Source organism: Equus przewalskii, chromosome 13, assembly GCF_037783145.1.
Source record: "Equus przewalskii isolate Varuska chromosome 13, EquPr2, whole genome shotgun sequence".
Lineage (NCBI taxonomy): Eukaryota > Metazoa > Chordata > Mammalia > Perissodactyla > Equidae > Equus > Equus przewalskii.
In genome coordinates, this window is record NC_091843.1 from 30,725,723 (window position 1) to 30,748,898 (window position 23,176).

Sequence of the window (23,176 nt, forward strand, 5' to 3'; positions counted from 1 at the left end):
AGACCTTCTAAATTTTCAAGAGAAGATGGAAGTCAGTGAGCCTGTATTGAGTCAGTCCTGCATCTCACCAAGTCACAGGTGGAGCATTGCTTTGAACTCTTCCTGCTCCCAAATTCCTGTCTATGGGATGGGGAAGGGCAGGGCAGGTGGAGCTGGTCCCACACGAGAACGGAAGGAGAGAAGCCCTAAGAGAGGATCTTGATGCTGCTTAAGGACACCATTTCCTCAAGTATGGCTCTCAGAGTCTGTCCTCAGCTGGTTGTGCCCCTCCTTCACCCCTCAGATGTCCCCCTGCCTCATCAATCAGAGCCTGCCCTCAGCAGCTTTCCTAGCACTGAGGTGCCGGGGTCTGATCATGGGGCACCCTCGCTAGGGACTCTGAGTCTTAGTGGGGGGATGAAGCTCTTACGGGATGCAATATTTGGCTTCAGATGTGAGGTGCTAAGGTTCTACCTGGGATCCTTGGAATGTTTCACAAAGGAGTGGATTTCTCTAAGTACAAGAGAACTTGACTTAATTGCTACATTTAAACCCAATTGCCAAATGCCTCTTCCCCTGCTTGGGACATCCTTTCTCCCACCCCTCTGCCCATCTGACTCTTACTCATCCTTCAGGACTCAGCTTAGACTGTGCTCTGACCCCCACGACGAGGCTACCTTGGTGTCCTCGTAGCACCACAGCTTCGGGCATGCATTTGTTTTAGACTTTCTCCCCTGGAATTTCAATGGCCTGCTTCCTCAAAAATGTTCAGGTCCAACATTTGTCAGACTTTTGCTATGTGCCAGCACAATGTCACTTTATAATATTATCTCAGTTAATCCTCACAATAGCTAGTGAGGTTGGCACTATTATCATTCCTATTTCAGAAAGCAAAGCTCAGAGAGGTTAAGTAACTTGCGCAACATCACATGAATGGCAAGTGGTAAATGGAGATTTGAACCCCGCCTGTGTGCAGCAGAGCCTGCACTTGTAATCAGCACACCGTCCTGCCTTACCACAGTCTGAAGTCAGCATCCTGAAGTCAAGGATGGTCTCTTGGTTCAAACGGCATGGTCCCAAGCAGGGCTTTGAAGTTAGACAGCTTGAGTCTGAATCCTCGCTCTGCCACTCTCTATGGTTACCCTTCAAGCCTCAGTTTCCTTGGCTCTACAATGGGGACAATTATACCTACCTTATAAGGTTGTGGTGGAAATTATAGGAGAGGATGTATTTATCGTCCTCACTGCAGTACCCAGCACATAGGAAATGTCTGGAACATGTTGGTGGAATAAATGATTGGAGGTGCCACTGAGTTCAACTTTTACTTGGAAGTAACACCTTCTGCCCTTTTCAAATCCTCAAAAGACTCCACAGAGATGGACTTTGGTCTGGGAGGGAGTGAGTTTGATGCTGGGTATGGGTGAAGAGGCTGGATGGAATGGGGGTGGCGAGCCTTTGGAGTTGTTTACAGTTCTCAGAGAGTTACCCTCCAGAGATAGTGGACCATGGGAAGAATAGGCATGTATTGGGTATCCATTACACCCAAACAACCTACTTGTCAGCCACAACAGTTAAAATTTAACTGGAGCCATTGTTACTGAGGCACGGACTAAATATCTGGCTGGCTGGACATATCATATATCTACCACTCTGGGTCTAGAGCAGATTGCTAACCTTATTGCTAAGCGCATTGAGGGTGTTTTTAGGTAAAGACGAGGCATAGGTACTCATATTTTGACAAGTCATACACTGACTCTCGCTCCTTGTGACTTTTCCCATTTCTCCATTGGAATTGTGATAGTTAGCTCAATGAGGCATGGAGCTGGGCATGGTGATTTTGTGGATTAGACATGGGTCAATATCTCATAGAAACACTAGAATGTGCCCCAAAGTCCTGGCACGTGTACAGTATTCCTTGGCAGGATTACGGTTTTGTTTTTGTTTTGTTAAGGTCTGGAAAAGTCCATGGACAATTCAGTTTGCCAAGTATATAAGTGGGTCTGTAAAACATACATGTGTTTAATCCCAGGATCTTCAAGAACTGTCCAGGGGAAAGGTCCAATTAGACCTACCTTTTTTGTTTTAATGGGACTCGGACTTAGTAGCAAACAGCATTTATGCATTAAAGTGCCCGCTTATATGGGCATGCAATAAATGTTAGAGCACAACAGTTAGGTTTAATGAGAATTAATGGGTCATCTCCCAGCACCCGCTCGCGTCTCTGGATGCTCTCTCACCTCTGTTTACAAGGCTCTGCCTGGCTGGTCCCGCTCACCTCAGCCCCATCTTAATGGGGTCACCTGGTTTTGCAGATTCCATGCTTCTTTCCCCACTCGTCAGGAATGTCAAGGCCACTCTCCGCCTCTCTCCTCTTCTTCTCTGACACTTTTTCCCAATGCTCTTTCTCTTACTCTCATCACCCTACGCTTTCTCCTCCATATTTCCTTTATCCTCCCTCTTCTCCTTCTCCTTTCCCCCTTTCCTCTCCCATCTTCTTTGCCCAGTCCCTTTTAGAGCATCTTTCCTCTAGGAAGCGCCCCACCCCAAGCTTGGACTGCCATCTTCTCACCAACACGGTTCCCTTATCCTGCAATCCCATGAAACAGCTAGTCTGCGCCAAATGAGAAGAAATGAGAGAAAGTAAAGAATGTTGCAATGCAAATAGAATATATACCTAAACTCAAACCCCTTACATCCTTGTTTCTAAGCATGTTGTTTTTCCCTAGGGAAGTTAGACTACGGAGTCAGGATGAATTAATCGTCCATAGTACTGTCCACAGCTACGTGCTTTCTCCTTATCTATCGTGTAGGATTATATGTGCAAGAACAGATTAGACTTTGATAATCTTTTGACACTGGGTAGTCAGCTTACTCTCTGACCTTCCTGTTGGGGCAAACTCAGGAAGCTGACTCCCTTTGGTTTTAGAGCGTTCTTGGAATGTTCCAAGTATACATCTCATATCCTTCCCAGAAATTCTCCCTTTGTAGTCAGGATTATGACTCGACGGAGGGAAAAAGATAAGGCGGCTAATAGTGGCCAGTGTATAGGCCCAGAAGATGGCAGAGCTGTTCTAATGCTTGTTGAAAACATCGTGGTGAGGTCGAAGAGGCAATGCTAACATTCTGACCATTGTGACATTCCTGGCCGAAGCCCCTTGTAGGACACCACAGAAATTCTAAGCAGAACATGGGGGATGAGAGTCCGCACGCTCCACCCTGGGCAACAGGGTGGCAGGATGGTCTCCCACTCCTTGGTCTGAGTAGTGGCCTTGCTGCATCATATCACTAAGCTTGGAAGGGCACCCAATTTATCTTCCCACCCAGGGCAGGAATCCCTGTTCCCACCTTTCCTTTCCTGGAGGTAAAATGGACAGAACAAGGACCCATACTTGAGTCCCCAAAGAATGGCAGGACGCCCTCATTGGAGGCAGACTGTATTTAAAGGCAATTCACCTCTTTGGGGTCTAGGAAAAGCCACCCGTAGATTCATTTGCTGGGAAACACGGTCTGTGTGGCTGAGGCTGTGGACACCGGGGTCATGGTCTTGCCAAAAGCTGACTTCCTCCGGAGGTCTGTCTGCTGTCCAGAATGGCAGCCGCTTCGGTGGGCGAATAGGATGGTCATCTCTGGGCCCAAGGGGGCTGCTTCAGGCTGGGGCCCCTTAGGGGTGGCTGGCTGCTCAGGCTTTCCGGAGGCGGAGTGGGAGGTATAGTGTTTGGTGGGAGGAGGGCTGTGATTCTGAAATCTCACGGTTTTGACTTGCTGCAAGAGAAGAGAGAGCAAAGGGACCCTGTGAGGTGGGAGACGTGCCATTTTCACCTGGGACTTGGTTCATGTTCTTTCTCTATACCTATCCTATTTGAAATACCTCATTTCTGTGTTCATTCAGCAAATACATATGTCTACTATGAGAGTCTACTACGCAAGACGCACTCTGTCAGGTGCTGTGAATCCAAGAGGGAACAAAAACGCCCTGACAGACAATTATAACTGCGCTATGATGCAGGAGGTCTAAGAGGCTCAGGGAACACAGAGGAGCATCTAACTGAAGCTGGAAGGGCGCTAGTCAAGGAAGGCTTCCTGGAGGCAGAGCTATTTAAATTGAGAACCGAAGTACAAATAGGAATTATCCAGGAGAAAGAGAGTAGGCAAACACCTACCTGAGGAAAGGGCCTGAGGCAAGAGGGTATGATCCCTTCCAGAAAGTACGAGACGTTCACCTTGCTTCTCTCCTCTCTGCTTACCATTAAGGCCTATCTCAAGGTTTACCTCTTCCTTGAGGCCTCCCCTGCTGACACCATCTAGAGAGTTCCATAATGGCCTTATAAGTCCTCAGAGCAGTTTGCAAACTGGACACCTGCTGGCTGAATTTAGTCTGCAGAATGTCTGAAAGTTTGATTTAGTGGCCAACATGTAAAAGTTGGGAGATTGCAAAAAAAAAAAAAAATCAGAATTTCATATGTCTCAAAAAACCCAAAGATCTGGCACACTGGGGCCTGTGCCCCATTCTGGCAAGAACTGTCTGGAGCTGATTAGCAGGTCTCCCTTTAGATGGGAGGCACGGTTTCCTGTTTGCATAAGCCCCTCCTCTCTCTCTTCCTTTCACCTCTCCTAGCCTCTTATATATCTGCCTGGTACCAATAGACATTTGTTTGGGCCAACCCCTATTTTAGGGCTTAATAAAGTGTTTTGCAGTACTGCTTAGACATTCCTTTTTTTCCATAAAATTTGATCCTACTGTCCCCCACTGAGAATCCAAGTTTCTTCATACTTTTCATCCTCACCATATCTGGCGGAGGTCTAGGAACTTACTAAATGTGTATAGTTGGAGGCTGTATCTAATGGCTTGCGGTAATGGGCAACTGGGGCCTGGAAAACTTTGAATTATTTGAATACTGTAAATCAGAAAAAGAACTCCCAACATTTGTATCAGTCAAAATTAACTTCTTCCAAATGCCTTTCCCTACAAATGTATAGCTTAGTATTTAGAGCATGAGTTTTTGTATCAGATATGGATTCTACTCTAGAAACTCATGTGTCAGCTGTGTGCCTTTGGGTAATATCCTTTAACTCTCTAGGTCTCCATTTCCTCATTTTAAAATAAGGATGACAATAATAATAATACCTACTTCAGAGAGTTGTTGTCAGGATTAAGTGAGATGGGATATGTGAACTATTCAGCACAGTGCCTGCCAAGTCATAGCATCCAGTTAATGCTTAACAAAGAGGAAGAAACCACACCATCTTTCCATTTGGAGGGGAATAGATGATGAGTGGTGGTGGTGGTGGTGGTGGTGGTGGTGGTGATGGTGGCGGTGGTGGCAGTGGTGGTGGTGGTGGTGACGGTGGTGGTGGTGGTGATGGTGGCACTGGTGGTGGTGGTGGCAGCAGAGGTGGTGGTGGTGATGATGGTGGCAGTGGCAGTGGTGGTGGCGGTGGTAGTAGTGGTGGTGGTGGTGGTGATGGTGTGATGGTGATAGTGGTGATGGTGGTAATGGCGGTGGTGGTGGTGATGGTGGTGGTGGTGCTGGTGGTGGTAGTGGTGGCGGTGGTGGTGATGTTCAATAAACTAAAAAATAACAATCACCTAATTTTCATAGTGTCACCTCCTCCATCTCCACATCCCTCTTGCCTAGAGGCTATTATTGAGAACATAATACTTTTATAAAAACTGCTTGTATTTTAGTGGGAAAAGCCCTGGACTAGAAGTTAATGGATCTGACCTCTGCCACAAAGGTCACAGTAAAAGTTAGTTGTTGGAGTCAATATAACTCAGTGTGACCTTGAGAGGTCACTTAAATTCTCCTGCGTCTCAGTTGCCTCTTCTATACCCTGAATAATTATGTATTAAGCCCTATGTAAGCACTTTACACATCTTATCTCATTTAATCTCTACTCTAATCCTATGAGACTGTTACTATTCTTACCGCCATTTTACACAGTAGGCAAAAAAGAGTCAGAAAGGTGAAATATTTTGCCTAAAGTCACCAGCCAGCAAGCAGAAGAGCTTGGATTCAAATCAAGGTTTTCTCTGATGCCAAAGTCATGTTTTTTCCAAGCCACCTCTGGGCCTCGAAAGAGTATGTATAAAATACTCCGGAAGCATAGGGGAGCTTCAGAAACACATCTTGGGGGTGTAAGTGGTATGAGGATTCTTTTGAGGCTGAAATTTTGATTCCTTGTCCACTAAAACTGAAATCTCAGGAGCTGGGATACCGTGCAGAGTCAGGGCCCCTAACGTTGCCTTACTCCTACCTTTTCGGTGCCATTTCTTGAGTTTTCTGGCTTCACCAGGATCGACGGTGGGGCAGATGCAGGTGGTTTGGGTAGAGGCTCACTCTTGATGGGCATTTCCTTGCCTTCCATGATGAGGGAACTGGCTGCCGAGTGGATCCTGGTGTCGCTGCCCCTGCTGACGCACGTGAGGGCAGGCTCCCCAGTGGGAGTGGGCTTGGGTCCCATTTCTGCCACCACTGCCGAGGGTGAGGAGGGGACTCCCTGTGGCTGGTAGAATTGGAACTGCTGAGGCCGTACGACCATGGTCGGGCTGCGCCTGAGGGAGCCCACCACAAGGGTGGGGTTCCCTGGCTGGACGGGTCTCTGCAGGGATCCATCTGGGGAATTATATGACAGAGATATCAGCGATGGGGGTGGCTGACAGCAGGTTGGGTTGGGGCTGGGTGAGCAGTGTGTCCTGATATCCCAGAATAGTTATGTGCTTTCCCAATTTGACTGTGCTCACATTCTCTCAGGGTCTTTCAAAGGTGACCTTATTCTTTTTTTAGTGCTGTTTGCTGATGTTGGCAGCAAATAACTGGCTAGCTGAATGTTGAGGTGGGGGGGCTGTGTCAGAAGGTGTATTACTTCCATTTGCCTTCTCTCTCTCACACACACACGTACGCACATGTGTGTGCGTGCACACACACATACACACACTCCTACTGTCTCTCTCCAGGCTTTTAAGATGGAAAGTGAAGAAGACAGACCTAAAAAGATAGCTGCACAGTGAGAAGCAAATATAGAGGCAGGTGGACCAAAGAGGAAACAAAAGGCAGAGACAGAAAGAGACAGAGAGCAGAAACTGAGAAACAGAAGAGAGAGCCAACTGAGAGGGATGAAGAGGAGGGAGAAAGGGAAAGAGAGAGAGGGGGGAGAGGACTCTGATCAGCTGCCTGAAGAAAGTTCTCATAGAAGCTTCAGGCATGTGGTAGTGAGGTCGTTTTTAGTCAGGGGCTACAGGAGGAAGGGAGAATGCGATTAAGAGGGAGTGTGTGTGTTAGACAAACGTGACCGTAGACAGAAGCAAATTTGGAAAGGTGATTCCAGAGTTAGGGCTGTGTGAGGATGAGCTTTGCGGAGTCCCACGACACGGGCTCTGGAGTCAGACTCACTCGCGGGGAGCCTGGGACAGGTCAGTCATGTCACCCCTGCGCCTCAGTCCTCTCATCTGTAAACCAGAGCGAATAACAGCCCCTATTGGGCTGGTGGCAACATTACACGTGATGACGTGTGCGGAGTGTTGGGCTAGTGCCTGGAACATGGTAAACGCCCCATGTTTGTTAGCTATCGTTATTTTGGGGTAAAGGATAGCAAGCCCTAAAAATGCAAGCCCAGGAGTTTGGTTTTGCCCCTTCCCTGAGCTCGGTCTTTTTTTGTTGTTGTTAATTGAGATGGTCCTCCCCCGGATAGAGGAACCATTCCTTCCCCTCAAATCCTCTGGAGACAGGCGATTCCTATCCCTTGGGCATATGTCCTGTAGGTGACCTGGTGATTAATTAGGAGTCCATTGCCCTCTGAGGGGAGCTGGGGGAGACACCGCTGAGAAGCATTGTGGGCCATTTCTCCATAAGGGTCTCCAGCACTTAGAGAGCCATAGGTGACGTCCAGTTAGAAATGTTTGTTCTTCCTGACCCTCTACGGACAAATGTGTGAATCAGTCATTTGTGCCCAGCACAGAGGGCCTGAGCCAAGGCCATGTTCTCCCTTGGGACTCTTCATCAAGCCGGATACGAACAGAAAAAGCAGAATGCTCACTAAACACAGTCGGCATTCTCAGCTGCTGCAAGCAGGCCAGTCACCATTCACACAAGTCTGACCTTTCAAGGTACACATCTATTTTCCACTGACAGCCCTGTGAGGTGCATGCAGTCAATTCTGCTGTCATTTCTCTTCGCTCTGGGGAGACTGATAGCTTGTCCAGCCTCACCTTGGGAAAAGGGAGAGAGAAAGCCTCCGGGATCTGGAAAGTCAAAGCAGCCCTGGGCAGACATGGCCTTAGGCTGCCGGAAACATGTGAAAAAGTGATTTTATGCATTAGCTATTTATCTTGTCATTTCCTGATTTCCAGGAGAGTTAATGCTTTCTTATTACGTGTGCATACAATGCAAGCAGTGAAAGCTCGAAGACAATCTAGATCTAGGCAAATGTGGGAAGGGAGGGTGTGAAAGGAATCGTGAGCAGTTGGCAATGGGATGCGCTTCTTGGCATTTGTAGGTGGTTGGTCTAAGTGAGTTAATGCTCTGGATGGATCGAAGATGATCTACTTAGTTGTGGTAGCAATGATAAGACTTGCGAAATGATAATACTATGAAAACAGCTAATATTTCTTAAGAGCTTATTATGTGCCAGGCACTGTGCCATCAGTCTTATAGGGATTATTTTATTAAATCCATACAGTAACACTGATGAGGTAGGTACTATTTTTATTTCCATTTTACAAATGAGACTACTGAAGATTGAAGAGGTCAGTAACTGGCCCAAAGCTGTGATGATGGGATTGCTTATTTGATGCGTGTGTGGGGATGGGGAAGGTGGAGGAAGGTACAGGAGGGGAAGGAGGGAGGCATGGTGGGGTAGAATTGAGCGGCAACAGTAGCGGGACTGGTGGTCAAGCAGGTGATCAGATGAAGGCACTGGGAGAGGGTGGAGCTAAGATATTTGCTTTCATTTTTTTGGGACATTTTTCTGTGTGGCATATTGTCCCACATGTCACTCTTTTGCTCTGACTAGTCATATTGCATTTTTATATTTAATCATTTTTTAGAATAGCAGGAGAGATTGCAGAGCCCACCTAAAAGCAGGAGACATGGCATAAATCAAATTTTACTCGGCTTGTTGTCATCTTTCAGAGAGGGGTATGGATATAGAACCTTGAAGTTTTGTAGAACAACACATTTCAAACACTTTTTAGAACCCCTGAAAATGAAGTCTTATGTAGAAGTTCAATATACTAGGAGATAAAAGCACAGCCTTTAAGCTGAAGGATCTGTATGCGTTGCCTGTGTACAACGTGGGTGTTAACATAGGTAAAAATAAAAGCAAGGTACAGAACAGTGCAGGGAGTCTGAACACAAGGGACATATGTACATGCAAGAAAACTTGGCACTGAGGTTAAGGATATGAAGGAGATTTACTTTTGCATTATTTTGTACAATATAATTTGCTTTTTACCTTGTGAATATGTTAGTTAAATAACAAAGTGGGAGTCAGAGGCTCTTAGCGTTGACTCCTTAACCCTCTTTTCCTTCTCCCTCCATCCTTCCCTTGTTTCCCTTTTGGCACCCCCTGAGGGGTTCCCTGGAGCATGGTTTGAGAAGCACTGATCCAGCAAGTGCTTTGGTTGTTCTGTCTTACTAAGAGCCAACACCCACCTTGGCTGTGTTCTAGTTACATCTTGGCACTCAGAGCTGCTATCTTCCCAGCCACTCAATGTGCGTGTACAAAGTGACCAAGGGCAGTGACCTGAAGTCGCCCTGGCTTCTTCCAATAAAACAACTCGGTATTTGGGAATTTCAAAGCACCCTTCACAGAGGCTTGTTTTCAAGCCAAGATCCTTATGTTTGTAAAAAGTACTCTGTCTACCCCAGAGTCGGATCCCCCCCATCACTTAGCTCTAGGCACGTACCTCTCTGCCACCACTTACTCTTTCTCATGCTGCCCCGCCCTTTCCGAAGAGAGCCCTGTCCTGAAGCCCCCGGGCCGGCCGTGCTCCGTACAGGGTTGACTATGGCGGTGGGCACGAAGACAGACTTGAAGGGGCGGCCTTGCCGAGGGTCACCTTCTGAAATGCTACCTTGGGATGACACAGAGGAGGTGGATAACGTCCATGTGGTGTAGAGACCAGGGCTCCGGGAATCTGGAAAGCTAGATGTCTTTCTGGTTGTGGGAAATTTTTTAAAAGAGAAGAAATAGAGAATGTTCGGTCAAGAGTCTTATTTTAAAAAACTATCAGCTCCCAACCATACAACACCAAATGTGGCTGCTCCTCACCCTGTTCCTGCCCATATATACACTCTCCACCAACCACACAGGATTGCCTGAGGAGGCCTCACCTCCTCCCACACCACGATAACCGGTGAGTGCGCTGAGGGTAGGGGTGGGGCTGGGGGGGGGTCCCACACTGAGGCCCTGGGGGAGCTAGAAGCCTTGAATTTTGTCATCTTTCACTCCTGCTCTGATCACTCCTCACCCGACCTCTCTTCAGCCCTTGAGTTCAGAGCACAAGATCTTGCCATCTCGCTTTGCAGTGGCGATTTCCTGTTTGCTTAGCGACTTTCCCTCTAGACTCTAAGCTCTTTGAAAGCAGAGATTTTATGACTTATTTTATATCCTCTGTGTTCTGCCTGTATTGTTTATTAATGATTGTTTGTTGAATGGCTGCCAGGATGCTTTTGGCACTGATGCTAGTCATTTTGGCTAACACATATTGAGCACTTATTGTATGCCGGGCCTTGGCCAAGGGCTTAGCCTACATTATCTTATGGATTCTTCACAACAGCCTTCTGAGGTAAGTACTATTAGTGCTACTATTTTATAGATTATAAAAAAAGAGATTTACAGTTACTCGTCCAAACAACTACTAGACCTGAGATTTGAACCAGGGTCCAGGCTCTACCTGCTCTACCACTGAGCTACACCACCTGTGCTCTTACCACTGAGGTACACTACCTTCTGGCTAGTTAGAGCATTCATCATTTGGTAGCAGGGAACACCCTGCATCTTGCTTGAAATAAATGAACTAAAACAGCTGGTAGACCCTACACACACCTCCATAAGACCCTAATTCTTCATCCCTGGGCTCTGGTGTTTAAGAACAGTATTAAAGTTTTGTAAAACAGCAATCCCTTGTCCATCGTTTATAGCCTACAACTGCCTGAATCCCATGAGGATGGCAGTCATTTTACATGCCCTTCTTGCCCCAATCTGACCCCAACATTACAGCCCGTATTGAGCAGACTCTCAATCACCTTGTTGCTCTGTTGATTAAGTAACCTCTGCTAATTCCCTGGGAATAAACAGCTCAACCAAGGCCCGGGCACAGAGATGCCCTCCCTGGTGGTTTCCTTCTTGTCGATGCCTCCAGGTTTCTATTTAGGTACTTTCCCCCTATTTCTCCTTTTCTCTCCTCCTTTTGCTTAAAAAAGTGATATGTGGTTTAATAACGAGCCAGCCAGTGTTGTACAAAGATGGGTAAGGCATCATTTAATGTGGCTCACTCCGCCCAAGAAGCATATGCAGCCAAATGCACTAGGAACTGATGCTTGCAGCAAGGGGGCTTCTATCCATAGCTGTCAACCCGCCTCTCACCCCTGGTGATGCAGTCAGTGGAGGGGAGTGGCTGTCCGCCAGTAAGAGCTCAGCCTGTATTCTCGAGATGAGGGCTGGGCAGTGGAGAGAAATCCCCAGCACTGACTTCCATGCAGAGTCCGCATCTGCCTGTCTTTTGAACAGACGCCTCTAGGTGTTGGATGCTGCAAAATGGACTGACAACAAGAAAGACAGGTTCCAAATTGTTTCCAGAAGCAGGAGAAGCAGCAAGGACAGAAGATAGTTAACTAGGCCCAAGCCAGCCTTATTCCACTAGCCCCTTCTTTGAACAACTGTTTACAGATCAAGGTGTGACCTCATTTTTCCGAGCCCAGCCCTAGGCTGGATTCCAGAAACTCCTAAATCCCAAGTCCCCCATCCAACACTGAGTTCCTCTATGTCTTTTGGCAAAAAGCTTAGCACTTACCTGGCACTTTCTCCTAACATCAAAGCACTTTACTTAGATATATTCATTAATCCCCATGACACCCCAGACCCGCAGACATTATGACCCTTGTTTTCTAGATGGAGGGACTGAAAGACACTCTCAGTTTAAGTGGGAGGAGTGCATGTTGCCTCTGATGTGCTCCACTGTGCTGCTGTGAGTGTGCAGGTCCCTGTGTCCCCTTTTCTATCTGTGGTATGAGCCTTTAAGAGCTTGCCCAATATCTGACTGGGGCATTACCATCAGCAGCTCTACTGTGCTCCCCACTGGCAGTAGCTGCCTGGTGAGGCGAAAGCTTGGACCTTGCCAATCTTCCCATCGTTCTGTGTAGAAAGTTAAAGGAAAGTGAGTGGTGGCCCATGAGTCACTTTTCTCCATCCGTAAGGCACCAGGAGGGCATATATGTCTGTCTTGTGTAGGTTGCAAGAAAGAGAAATATCCTGGCAGAAGGGAATTTATTGGGGGGACAGGAGGGGAGGAAAGGGCTTGGAAACAGGACGAAGGGAGGCTGCAGAGCTCGGCAGCAGGAACCTGAGGCGGGAAGAGTCAGATCAGAGGCTGCTACGTGTGTTCTTGCCATGAGTGGTTTTCAACTTTGCTCGCATTCTTTCCTCCCTTGTTCAAGTTTCCAGGTCCCAAGAGGGAGCATCAGACTGGCCAAGCCTGTCCCTTAGCTATTAAGAGGAGCTGGTTTCTTCAGCCTCTGAAAAGGGAGAAAGCTTCTGCCTCCCACCAAGACTACGCATGAAGGAGGAAACCCAAAGGGATGTTGGTGCCAGTAAGAAGGGCTGTAGAGAAAAAGGTGACAAATGTTCTGTACAACCTGAGCCAGTGGATGCCTCCGGAATCAGGGGACATAGGTCACGGTGGCAGAGATTTAGTCCCAAAACTTTGACTGGGGATGATGCTAATAAGAGAAGAGGTTCAAATGCTCTGCGGGCAGGACACACATTTGAGCCCTGGCTGTTTTATGAAAGGCTGCACTGAACACCAAGCGGGCTGGTGGCAGAGCACAGCCATCAGCGCAGCCAGAAAACAAAGATGGTGGGAGGCAGACCTCACCCACACACTGACCAAAGAGCCTTGCTGATGTGGGTCAGCCCACCCAGTTCTAATGCATAACTCGCTAAAAGTAGTAGAAACTCAGCAGACAAAAGACGGCATCATTCAGCCCTGAGAAGTGGGAGGAGCTAAACACCCCACTGTGGAAATGGTGGTTAAGAACAAGGGTGAGCTGCCCCCAGAGAGATAAATTGGGCATATGTCATCCACATCAAGATTAGTGAAGACAGAAACTTCTCTGCACCAGGGAGGCCATCAAGGGAAAACATTGATCCACTGTCACCTAATAGCCCTCAGGAGAATATACTCTGACAGGGACTTGTTCTTCTTGGAACTGCTGGTTCCCTAGAAGCAAAAACACCTAGCAGCACAAGCAGCACCTCAGTATACACATATGTTCTGATTTCTGTGAGCTGGGGATGGGGGATGGACTCAGTGGCAATCTATGGTGCTGAAACTCTATCCATTGTCTGACATGCAGCCATCTTGGCGTGGGTAAGTCTAGATGCTCATGACCATGACTTGCCCAAGAACACAACAGATCTACCTGGGAGAAAAGCCAAGAAGGAGAGAAAGGGAAGCTGGAGCCTTGAAATACATTAGAATGGAATGCTACATGCATTCTAGTTAGGATGACTATATGTCCTGATTTTCCTAGGAGAGTCTCAACTTACACATGTGCTCCTGGTGTACTAAGAATGTCCCTCTTTTATTTCAAAAACATCCTAGTTTGGATGATAAATTATATGGTCACTCTTATTCTAATGGTTCTTTCATGGCATAACCAGGACTTTGGGCTAAGGCCTGATGTGTAAACGAATGCCCTAGTATAGGCATGGGCCCTGGAGAATTCATGTTAGATCCCATGAAGAAACTGTTGATAAGTCAGGCTAGGTCTCCTGGCTCTTCATTGTCACTTCTACACCATTCTCCCAGACCCCCCTCAATACTTGCCAGCTTTGACTCACGTTATCATACTCTACCACCCACCACCCCACTTGGTGCAGTCATCATTTCCCTTCTAGATCTCTCCCCTCATTCCTTTTAAGATTTTAGCTGCTGGCTCAGTCATTCTCTCCAATACAATTGATCCTACCCTGATGATCTCATCAGTCTTAGGGCTGTAAGTACCATCTCAAGCCTGGACCTCTTTTTTAAATGCTAAACTCTCATACTCAAACCATTTACCAACATCTTTACTAGGATTCCTAATAGACATCTGAGACTTAATCTGCTGCAAACTAAGCTTTTGCTTTCCTCACACGTCAAAACCTGTTCCTCTTTGGTTTTCATCTCCATCTCAGTAAAAAGCGACTCCATGTTCCAGTTGCTCAGGGCAAAAAACTTGGACTTGTCTTGAATCCTCTGTTCTTTCACATCCCATATTTGATCTGTCAGAAAATTCTATGCTTTCTACGTTCAGAGTATATCCAGAGTGTAACCACTTCTCCCTGCCCCCATGGCTAACACCTGATTCAATTCACCATCGTCTCCCCCCTGGATTATTACCATATCCTTTTAACTAGTTTCTCTACTTCCACATTTTCCTCTCTACAGTTTATTCTCAACTCAGCAACTAGAGGGATTCTGGTTAAAACATAAGTTAGATCATGTCATCCTTCTGCTCAAAACCCTGCAACAGGGTTAAAGCCAAATTCCTCATTATGACCTAGAAACTTCTATAAGATCTGGCCCCTGTTACCATTCTGACCTCATCTCCTACTCGCCTCCCCCTCACTTGCTCTAATCCAGTCCTATTGGCTTTCATGTCAGACCTACTCCTACCTCAGGGTCTTTGTACTTGCTATTCCTGTGGCCTGGAATACATTTCCCTCAGAGATCCACATGGCTCAGCCTCTTCACTTCCTTCATTCCTCCTTCTTACTGCTCAGTAAGCCCATCCCTGACCAATTTATTAAGATTTTAATCACTTCCACACAAATTCTATCCCCCTTTCCTGATTTATTTTTTTTCTTAGCCCTTATCATTAACACATCATGTATATTACTTATATATCTTGGGTACTGTCTTTCTGTCCCACTAGAATGTAAGTTCCTGTGGGCAGGGTTTTGTGATTTTGTTCACTGGTGTTTTTCCGGTATCTAGAAAGGCATCTGACACATAGTTAGTGCTCAATAGATATTTGTCAAACAAATGAATTAAACATCAGTTACAGACGCTCTTAGATTGCCTTAGGAGACTTTGCAACTTTCTAACAAGTGCCAAGAACCTTCCATTGAAGGGAATAGCTATGATCTTCTACTCTAACTTTCTGCCATGGGAAGAAATCTTTTTCTGCACACCTGGGTTATGGGAACCCAGACTTTGCCTGTGTTCTTTCTAGAAAGGGGTCCACCACCTCACCAGCCAGCCTGATAGGAAAAATCTGTGTGTTAGAAAGTGCAGCCTTTCATTGAAGCAGAACCTTCTAAGGTGCGTCCTCTGGTTCGCTGCCCCTCATCAGACAAGTCTACTTCCTGGCCTACACAGTCTGTTACGGTCCCTCTGACCCTGTTCTACAGCTTCAACAACCCTAGTTTCTTTGTTTAAAAATTATTTTATTGAGGTCATATTGGTTTATAACATTGCGTAATTTCAGGTGTACATGATTATGTATCAGTTTCTGTATAGACTGCATCTTGCTTACCACCACTAGTCTAGTTTTTGTCCATCATCATACATATGTGCCCCTTTACTCCTTTCGCCCACCCTCTACTCTCTTCCCCTCTGGTAAACCACTACTCTGTTCTCCTTATTCATGTAACAGCCCTAGTTTCTTTATCAGTTTCTCCCATGATGTAGTTTTCTGTCTCACCATCCTTGCCGCTCCCCTCCGGACACACTGCCCTGCCTACATGAAGGCCCCCCAAACTGGACATATGACTCCAGGTCTGAACCTCATAGTGTACAATGGGATTATCACTTTCCTTGGAGTTATGACTCTCTGGCATGTCATAAAGACAGCATTTGATGTGTGCTGATGGTCTCACTGCCCTGTGGCTTTGGCTGGGCTGATGTGGGGGGTTGGGGGGAGTAGGAGGAGCCAAGGATAGTTTTAAGGTCTGTGCATTTGTGGTCATGGTATGAGGTGGCTAGACAAACAGTGGGCAGGTGAAATTGATAAGTATGCCACAGGATGAAAAAATTTGGGAAAAGCTGTTAGGGATAAAGACCTACAGGGAAACTAACATTTGACCTGGGGAGTGGTCTGAGTTCATGGAAACCCTGTCTAATGGCCCAGCATCCTGGGAAGTTTCCCCGATGCGCTCTGGGAGGACATCTGATCATGACATTTCCCCATTACGCCACTAGATGGCGTATCAGGGTGCAGGATGTGAAGTGGGATTTTGGGGGTTTGTACAGTAGAAAACCTGAAATCTAGTTCTTGAGCAAGTTGCTTAACTCTGCATATCGGTTTCCTCATCTGAAAATAATATCTACCTTACAGGATTCTTGGGCATAGCCAGGGAGTTAAAAGGTGCAAAAGTGCTTGTAAAATGTGAAGAGCTGTAAGAAATATAACCTTTTTGCTATTTTTTTTTTTTTAAGTGTTAGGAGAGTGTTAGGACAAAAGCTGTTTCTCGGCCCATACTCTGAAAGAGCATGAGTTCTTCAGCAGTTCAGCCCACAGAGGGCCCCTGACCTCCTGATGCCAGAGATTGGAGAGGACGCACCTGAAAATGGGGATGACATAGTTGTTGGGGAAGATGCCGACTCGTCCAGTGACCAAGGAGACGCCCCTGAGCCAGCCGTCCTGGTACTTCCCCAGGACCCTGATGCCCTCTCCCTTCTGCAGATCCAGCTCATCAGGTCCGTGGGCTGAGTAGGAGTGCAGGGCTACAAACCTGGGGAGACACAGGGAACTGGTGAAGGAAGAGGGTGAGCGTGCTGGTGGAGGGCATGGAGCCAGCAGAGGGCGAGGGGAGGCAGCACCTCAGAGCCCATCAGCTGAGTGGCTGATTAAAAAAGTTGAAAGACCTTAAAAAACTGAAACGTCAATATGTAAGGCAGACAAAAGTGGTAGAACCTGGTTGAAGCAGCAGTGGAGGAGCCCAGATCCTTGCCCTCTCCATCTCCCCCTCCTCCATGGATGCTGCACAGCTGCACATCACCAGTTTAGGCCACATGGGCACTTTGACAATGGGAAACTGGCCGAGAGGAGAGAAAGGAGTTGGCTACCAGGAATTAGTGGCAGAGCCAGGTCTCAAACCCAGAAGTAATACCCAGGATGCTCTTTCACACTGCTAAGAGTGTCACCCAAGAAAGTGGTCGCAGCCACAAGGTTCATGGAAAGGGGAGGTCAGCACAGAAGCCCCTCTGAGTAGAGGCGTGTTTGACCCCAAGGAATAGCCTGAGAAGCTAGCTTAATGTGGGTAGGGAAATGGACACTGGGAAGTGGGAGACGGGGTTATTTTAGTTTTTTGGCACACAATGGAATACTGGCTGCATGGTGGGGATGGAGGGGAATGGGCTTAACATGGAAAAATGACCTTGGGTTAGAGCAGTGACTTTCCAGTCTGAGGTCCACACAGGAGTCAGCCAGCTAGCATCCGGGGATGAGTCAGGGGGTGAAGACACTAGGGACTAGTGCGGCTATGGAGGTGAGAATTCCTGCCTGAGTAAAGGCATTAAAAACTGACCCACTTTGGCTTGCCAGATTCAGGGGTTACCAGTACATGGCCTTCAGGCTAGACATCAGGAAGTTGTTCTAGACTCTAAGGACTCAGACACTGCAGTGTTTTATCAAAGGGGCTAAGGGAGTGTTCTCATCCGCAAGTTTTTTTCCCCTCCAAAATGCTATATTTATTCTTTGCTGATTACTAAAGCAACATCTATTTATGATCCAATATTTTGAATCTAAAGGAAGGCAATAGAAATTTCTCAACACTCAATCTCCCAGCAATGTTTTGGTATATAATCTTCCAGTCTTTTTCTACTTTTGTAAAATAAATAAGCTAGGATGATATGGTTTGCTAATTTGTGTTTTTTGTCATTATTTCCTTTGGAGGTTGTAAAGGAAGGGGAGATGTTGTCTCTCTGGATGGGATGGTTTGGGAGTGGGGATGCTCCATGGCAGAGGGATGGCAAAGATGACCCCTCTGTGCCAGGACCGGGGGTGGAGGGCTGAGCTTTTTACTCACATGTTAGCTGAGAGGTGTTGCTGGGAGCCGGGCAGACTGACGATGGCTGTGGAATGTCCTGGGGAGGCAGGTGCAGGGTGATAAGTGCTGACCTACACAGACAGAAAAGACAGCCAAGCAGACAGTGAATGCCACAAGCCAGGCCCACAGCAGAGCTGCTACAGAAAGGCCTGACGCAGCTGAAAACCAAGAACCATGCCCAGCCAGCGCCACCCATTGTGCGTCTTCTCTGTGGTTTGTGGCTGTGGGCAGAGTGGGGCGGGGATGGATTGGTTTATGGCCTCTCAGGGTGGCATGCCAGGGCTGTATTCCAAAAGACCGCTCAGTTACGGCAGAGGATGAAGACCCATCCAATTTACAGTCAGCAGGGCACTGCCATGCTCGTTGATCTGTTCCCCCCGGCCCGTCCCCAGACATCTCCCAGTCACTCAACTCCCTCTATGAAAACTTACTCTTAGAAAATGAAACAACAGCTAATACTGATTGAGAACTTAACACTTGCCAGGCAGTTTTAAGTGCTTTAGAAGTTTTAGCTAATTTAATCTTTATTACAGGTACTATTATCTCCGTTTTTGGATGAGAAACTGAGGGAAAGAAAGGTCACCCAACTACTATGAAATAAAATTTAAAACCAGGTAGTCTAGGTCCTGAGCCCACACTCTCATTAATGCTAATACTAACACACACAAGCACACACATGTTTATCCAGTGACTTATGGAAGGTAAATCTGAATCCTTTTCCCTTTTTCAGGATGAAAGAGGGAGCAAAAATACTAAACGATCCTGGAAACTGCCTACCATCTTGGGACCTTGTTTATTACCTAACATTTCACCTTATTTCCTTCTTGGCGTGTGTTTCAGACTGTGATTGTTTCCTTGTTCGTTTTCTGATCATTCCCCCCAACTAGACTCTAAGTTTCATGAGGGCAGGGAGTATGTCTTCTTCATCATTCTATTTCTTATGTGCTTAATATGTAGTCGTAGCTTAAAGAACAAACAAATGAATAAAAAGGTCTTACTACCCAGGGCACCAAGGACTAATGAAACCTCAACCATCTCCATGCCATCCAGAGTAAATATATTGAATCTGTCTTCAGTTATCTACCCATAAGTGATGTTAACTATATACATGTACCTTTTTAGGACTATGCTTTTGTGGGTACAACTATTGTCTGTGTATGTGCGTTTGGGCAAGTGTGAATGCATTACTGAGTGCAAATGTGTATGTTTGTTTAGAACCCATGACAATTTTATGTACATATATGATGGCATTGGTCTATTATATGTCTGATTACGTTCACACGTGAGGGTCTATGGATTGATTTGCACATATGCTGTGTGTGATTGTCTATATGAGGCTGTGATTGTAATTGTCTGTGTGGGATTCTGTGTGTATGGATGTGAACTTTAGAGGTGTGTGCAGGTATGCACGACTATATAGTTGTGTGTGTGTGTCTGTGTTGATGATTGTCTAAATGTATGTGTGGTTGTGTATGTGTGTATGACATTTTGGAATCCAGTTCAGTTATAGGATCAGAAAACCATTCCCATCAGATAATAACAAGTGTTGGTAAGAATGTAGAGAAACAGAAACTCTCATATAGTGCTGGTGGGAATGTAAAGTGGTGCAGCCCCTTTGGAAAATAGTCTGGCAGTTCCTCAAATGATTAAACATAGAATTACCATATGACCCAGTAAGTCCACTCCTGGTACACACCCAAGAGAGATGAAAACCTATGTCTGCAGAAAAACTTGTCCATGAATATTTACAGCAGCATTATTCATAATAGCCAACAGGAGAAAATAACCCAAATGTTCACCAGATTAATATATAAACAAAATGTGGTATATCCATGCAATGGAATATTATTCAGCCATAAAAGGAATGAAGTACTGGTACGTGCTACAACATGGATGAACCTTGAAAACATTATGCTAAGTGAAGGAAGCCAGGTACAAAAGACTGCATTACATAATTCCATTAATATGAAATGTCCTGAATAGGCAAATCTATAGACATAGAAAGTAGATGAGTGGTTTCAGGGGTTGGGATATGGGGGTGATAGTTAAAGAGTACTGGGTTTCTTTTTGAGGTGATGAAATGTTATAAGATTGTGGTGGTAATGGTTGTACATATCTGAAGTGTACATCTTAAATGGGTGAATTGTATGGTATGTGAATTATATCTCAATAAGCTCTTAAAAAAATTCCATGGTCACTCATCCAAGGCTCTCTAACATTGCATAACATATTCTGAGCTTTGCAATTAAATATTGTCAACCAATTCCCTTAAACGGAGATGAAAAGTTACTAGCTTTGGGCTCCTTACCTGTGACTGGGCAAGATGAATCCCTGCTGGGCTTGGGAGATGTGCCAAAGGAAAGGCTTGTTATGTGAACAACTAATCTTATGTTTGTGGAGACTGTTGGACCACTGATTAAGCAGGATGAACTTCACCTAACACCCATGACTTTCCAATGTTATGTCTGAGTAAAAAGCCCTTCTATCCATAAACACTAATAATTATTTAGGGAGGAGGAAGATGCCAGAATGCAAAGCCATCCCCCCATTATACTAGGCTCTGTCTTTTTATTTCTCTAAGTCTTCATCTGGAGAGGAGTGTCCTATTATTTGGACACTGAAACTGGTCAGGATTGAAACCAGTGGGCTTGTGCTGGAGATCTTTCTAATATGGAATGGGAAGGGAGGATAGATTCTCAGGGTCTGAGGTGTCCTGGAGGAGAAGGGAGAACACATGTGGGAGAAGGAAGAAAGAGGCAAGGGAGAAAGAAGGAGAGAGGGGGAGATAGTGGACAACTCTGAGAGTTGGGGAGAGAGTCAGAAACTGGGACTGAAACACAATGGGAGAAAGAGACAGAGCCAGAGGGACAGAAGGAGGAAGGAAAAAGAAAAAGGAGATTAAAAAAGATTGGAAACCTCTCACAATCCATTTAGAAGAAGACAAACAACCCAACTAAAAATGGGCAAAAGATACCACAAAAGATACATTGGGTGGCCAATAAGCAAATGAAAAGATGCTCAACATCAACAATTACCAGGAGAATGCAAATTAAAACCACCATGAGATACTACTACACACCTATGAGAATGGCTAAAATTAAAAAGACTGACCATACCAAGTGTTGGTGAGAAAGTGGAGCAACTAGAACTCTTATATACTGCTGGTGGGAATGTTAAAATTCCCACCATATTGGAAAACAAGTTGGTCATTTTTTCTAAAGTTAAATATGCACTTACCACATTACTCAGGAATCCTACTCACAACTATTTATCAAAGAGAAATCAAAACATATACCCATACAAGGGCTTGTAGATGAATGTTCATAGCAGCTTTATTCATTTTAGCCAAAGACTGGAAACAACCCAGATGCCAATCAACTGGTGAAGGAATAAACATATTGTGGTATAAACACAGTGGAATACTCCTCAGCAATACATTGAATGACATGGCTGAATCTTAACATCATCCTAAGTAAAAGAAGCAGAACACACAAGACTGCATATTCTATTATGCCGTTTGAATGGCATTAAAAAAAAAAAAAGCCAAAACTATACTGAGAGAAAACAGATTAAGGAGTGCCAAGAGCCAGAGGTGGGGAGAGAGGATTGACAGCAAAGGGGAACAAGAATGTGCTAGAAATTTTCTACAGAAGTGATAGAAATGCTATAAATCTTGATTTTGGTAGTCATTACACACCATCATACATTTGCCCAAGTCATTGAACTGTATACTTAAAATGGTTGAACTATAGCTCAATAAAACTGTTAAAAATATGAATACATTATCTAGTTGGCAGGAAACATCTACATGGCCTTAGCATGACCCAGCCCAAGCTCTGAAATTGGTCAGGGAAGGGGATAGAGATGGCTCAGCTTCATAGTGGGCAGCTAGCAAGTGACCCTCGTGGCGGAGGGCCACCTGAATAGGAGAGAAGTCAAGAGTTGTAACCTATGGGTCAGGCAGAGGCTCAATAAATAAGGTAAAAACAAAAATGAATGAATGAATGGAGTAGCAGGAAAAGAAGGCAAGATAGATAAAGGCAGAGAAGACAGAAACTAGTAGGGAAGGAGGACAGAGAGAACAAGACAGAAACGAAGGCCCCGCCCAGCAAATGAAGACAACTGAGTAGATGGCCAACTTCTAAGGAGGCAAGTCTGTTCCTGTCACTGGGATCGAAGACCAGCTTTTCTGAGTGAAGGGGCCTGGCAGGTGGTTCCCTGGGGTCAATTGTGAACTCAGGTCCCTGTCCATAAGGGGTTTGTGAGGCACTTGTGAGGTCCTCCAGTAACTGGTCCTGCCTGGTATAGGGTTCGGGACCTGAGCAGGATCAGAGAGACGATGTGTTTTTGAGGGTGGGGGGTAGGTATTTCTGCTATGATCTAAAAATATTCTTTCCTCCTTTTGAAGGAAATGACTCAGTTAAAAGAAGTCTTTATCAGTAACAGAAGGATCTACAGAGGTGTGGCCTCTGGGCGTTTTCAGATCTTCAGGTATTAAGTGAGGGAGGAGGACGGCATGGATCCTGGCGCAAAGTTGTTGCAACACTCTGCTGGCCCCTAAGCCTTCCCCATCAGCCACATGGACGGGTGTAGAGAATGCGGCTCCCTCTCAGGAGTCTGGAGACCAAGTCTAGCTTAGTATGTGGCTCGGGCATTTACCAGGATTTGTGTTCTTGGGCGAGTATTGAATTCTGGAGATCCTCCATTTCCTCATCTGTAAAATGGGGGGAATAATGGAATTTCTCTTATAGAGTTGTTATGAGAATTAAATAACACAATCAGTGTACAATTTACTTATTTTTATCTGCAAAGAGATTAGCTGTTGCATAGGATGGGGATGGGGAAAAGCACATCATTTTATGCAACAGCCCCGCAAGGTTTGGACTGAGAGCCGGACCCAAGAAAGTGATGGGGGTGGGAACAAGCAACCCTACTTCCCTAT

The 23,176-nt window shown here is 45.8% G+C and overlaps 1 protein-coding gene and 1 long non-coding RNA gene across 6 annotated transcripts in view; one reads left to right on the forward strand and one right to left on the reverse strand.

Annotated features, from left to right (window-relative positions):
* Nucleotides 1–23,176, reverse strand: part of SH3RF2 (SH3 domain containing ring finger 2) — a 126,025-nt gene that overhangs the window by 14,374 nt on the left and 88,475 nt on the right. For 3 of the 5 annotated variants that reach the window (XM_008513867.2, XM_008513866.2, XM_070569318.1), the window contains exons 6-10: nt 18,214–18,305; nt 16,747–16,917; nt 9,884–10,134; nt 6,235–6,593; nt 3,433–3,741 (exon numbers count right to left, since the gene is read on the reverse strand). In XM_008513867.2, the coding sequence (XP_008512089.2) occupies nt 3,466–3,741; nt 6,235–6,593; nt 9,884–10,134; nt 16,747–16,917; nt 18,214–18,305 (1,149 nt within the window). In that variant the 3' untranslated portion in view covers nt 3,433–3,465. The remainder of the gene's footprint in view (nt 1–3,432; nt 3,742–6,234; nt 6,594–9,883; nt 10,135–16,746; nt 16,918–18,213; nt 18,306–23,176) is intronic. The other 2 variants (XM_070569319.1, XM_008513869.2) reach the window with 1 other exon arrangement.
* LOC139075089 (uncharacterized) lies at nt 16,071–18,049 on the forward strand. Its single transcript, XR_011525137.1, has 2 exons — nt 16,071–16,132; nt 16,622–18,049. It is a non-coding gene; the product is annotated as an uncharacterized lncRNA (long non-coding RNA).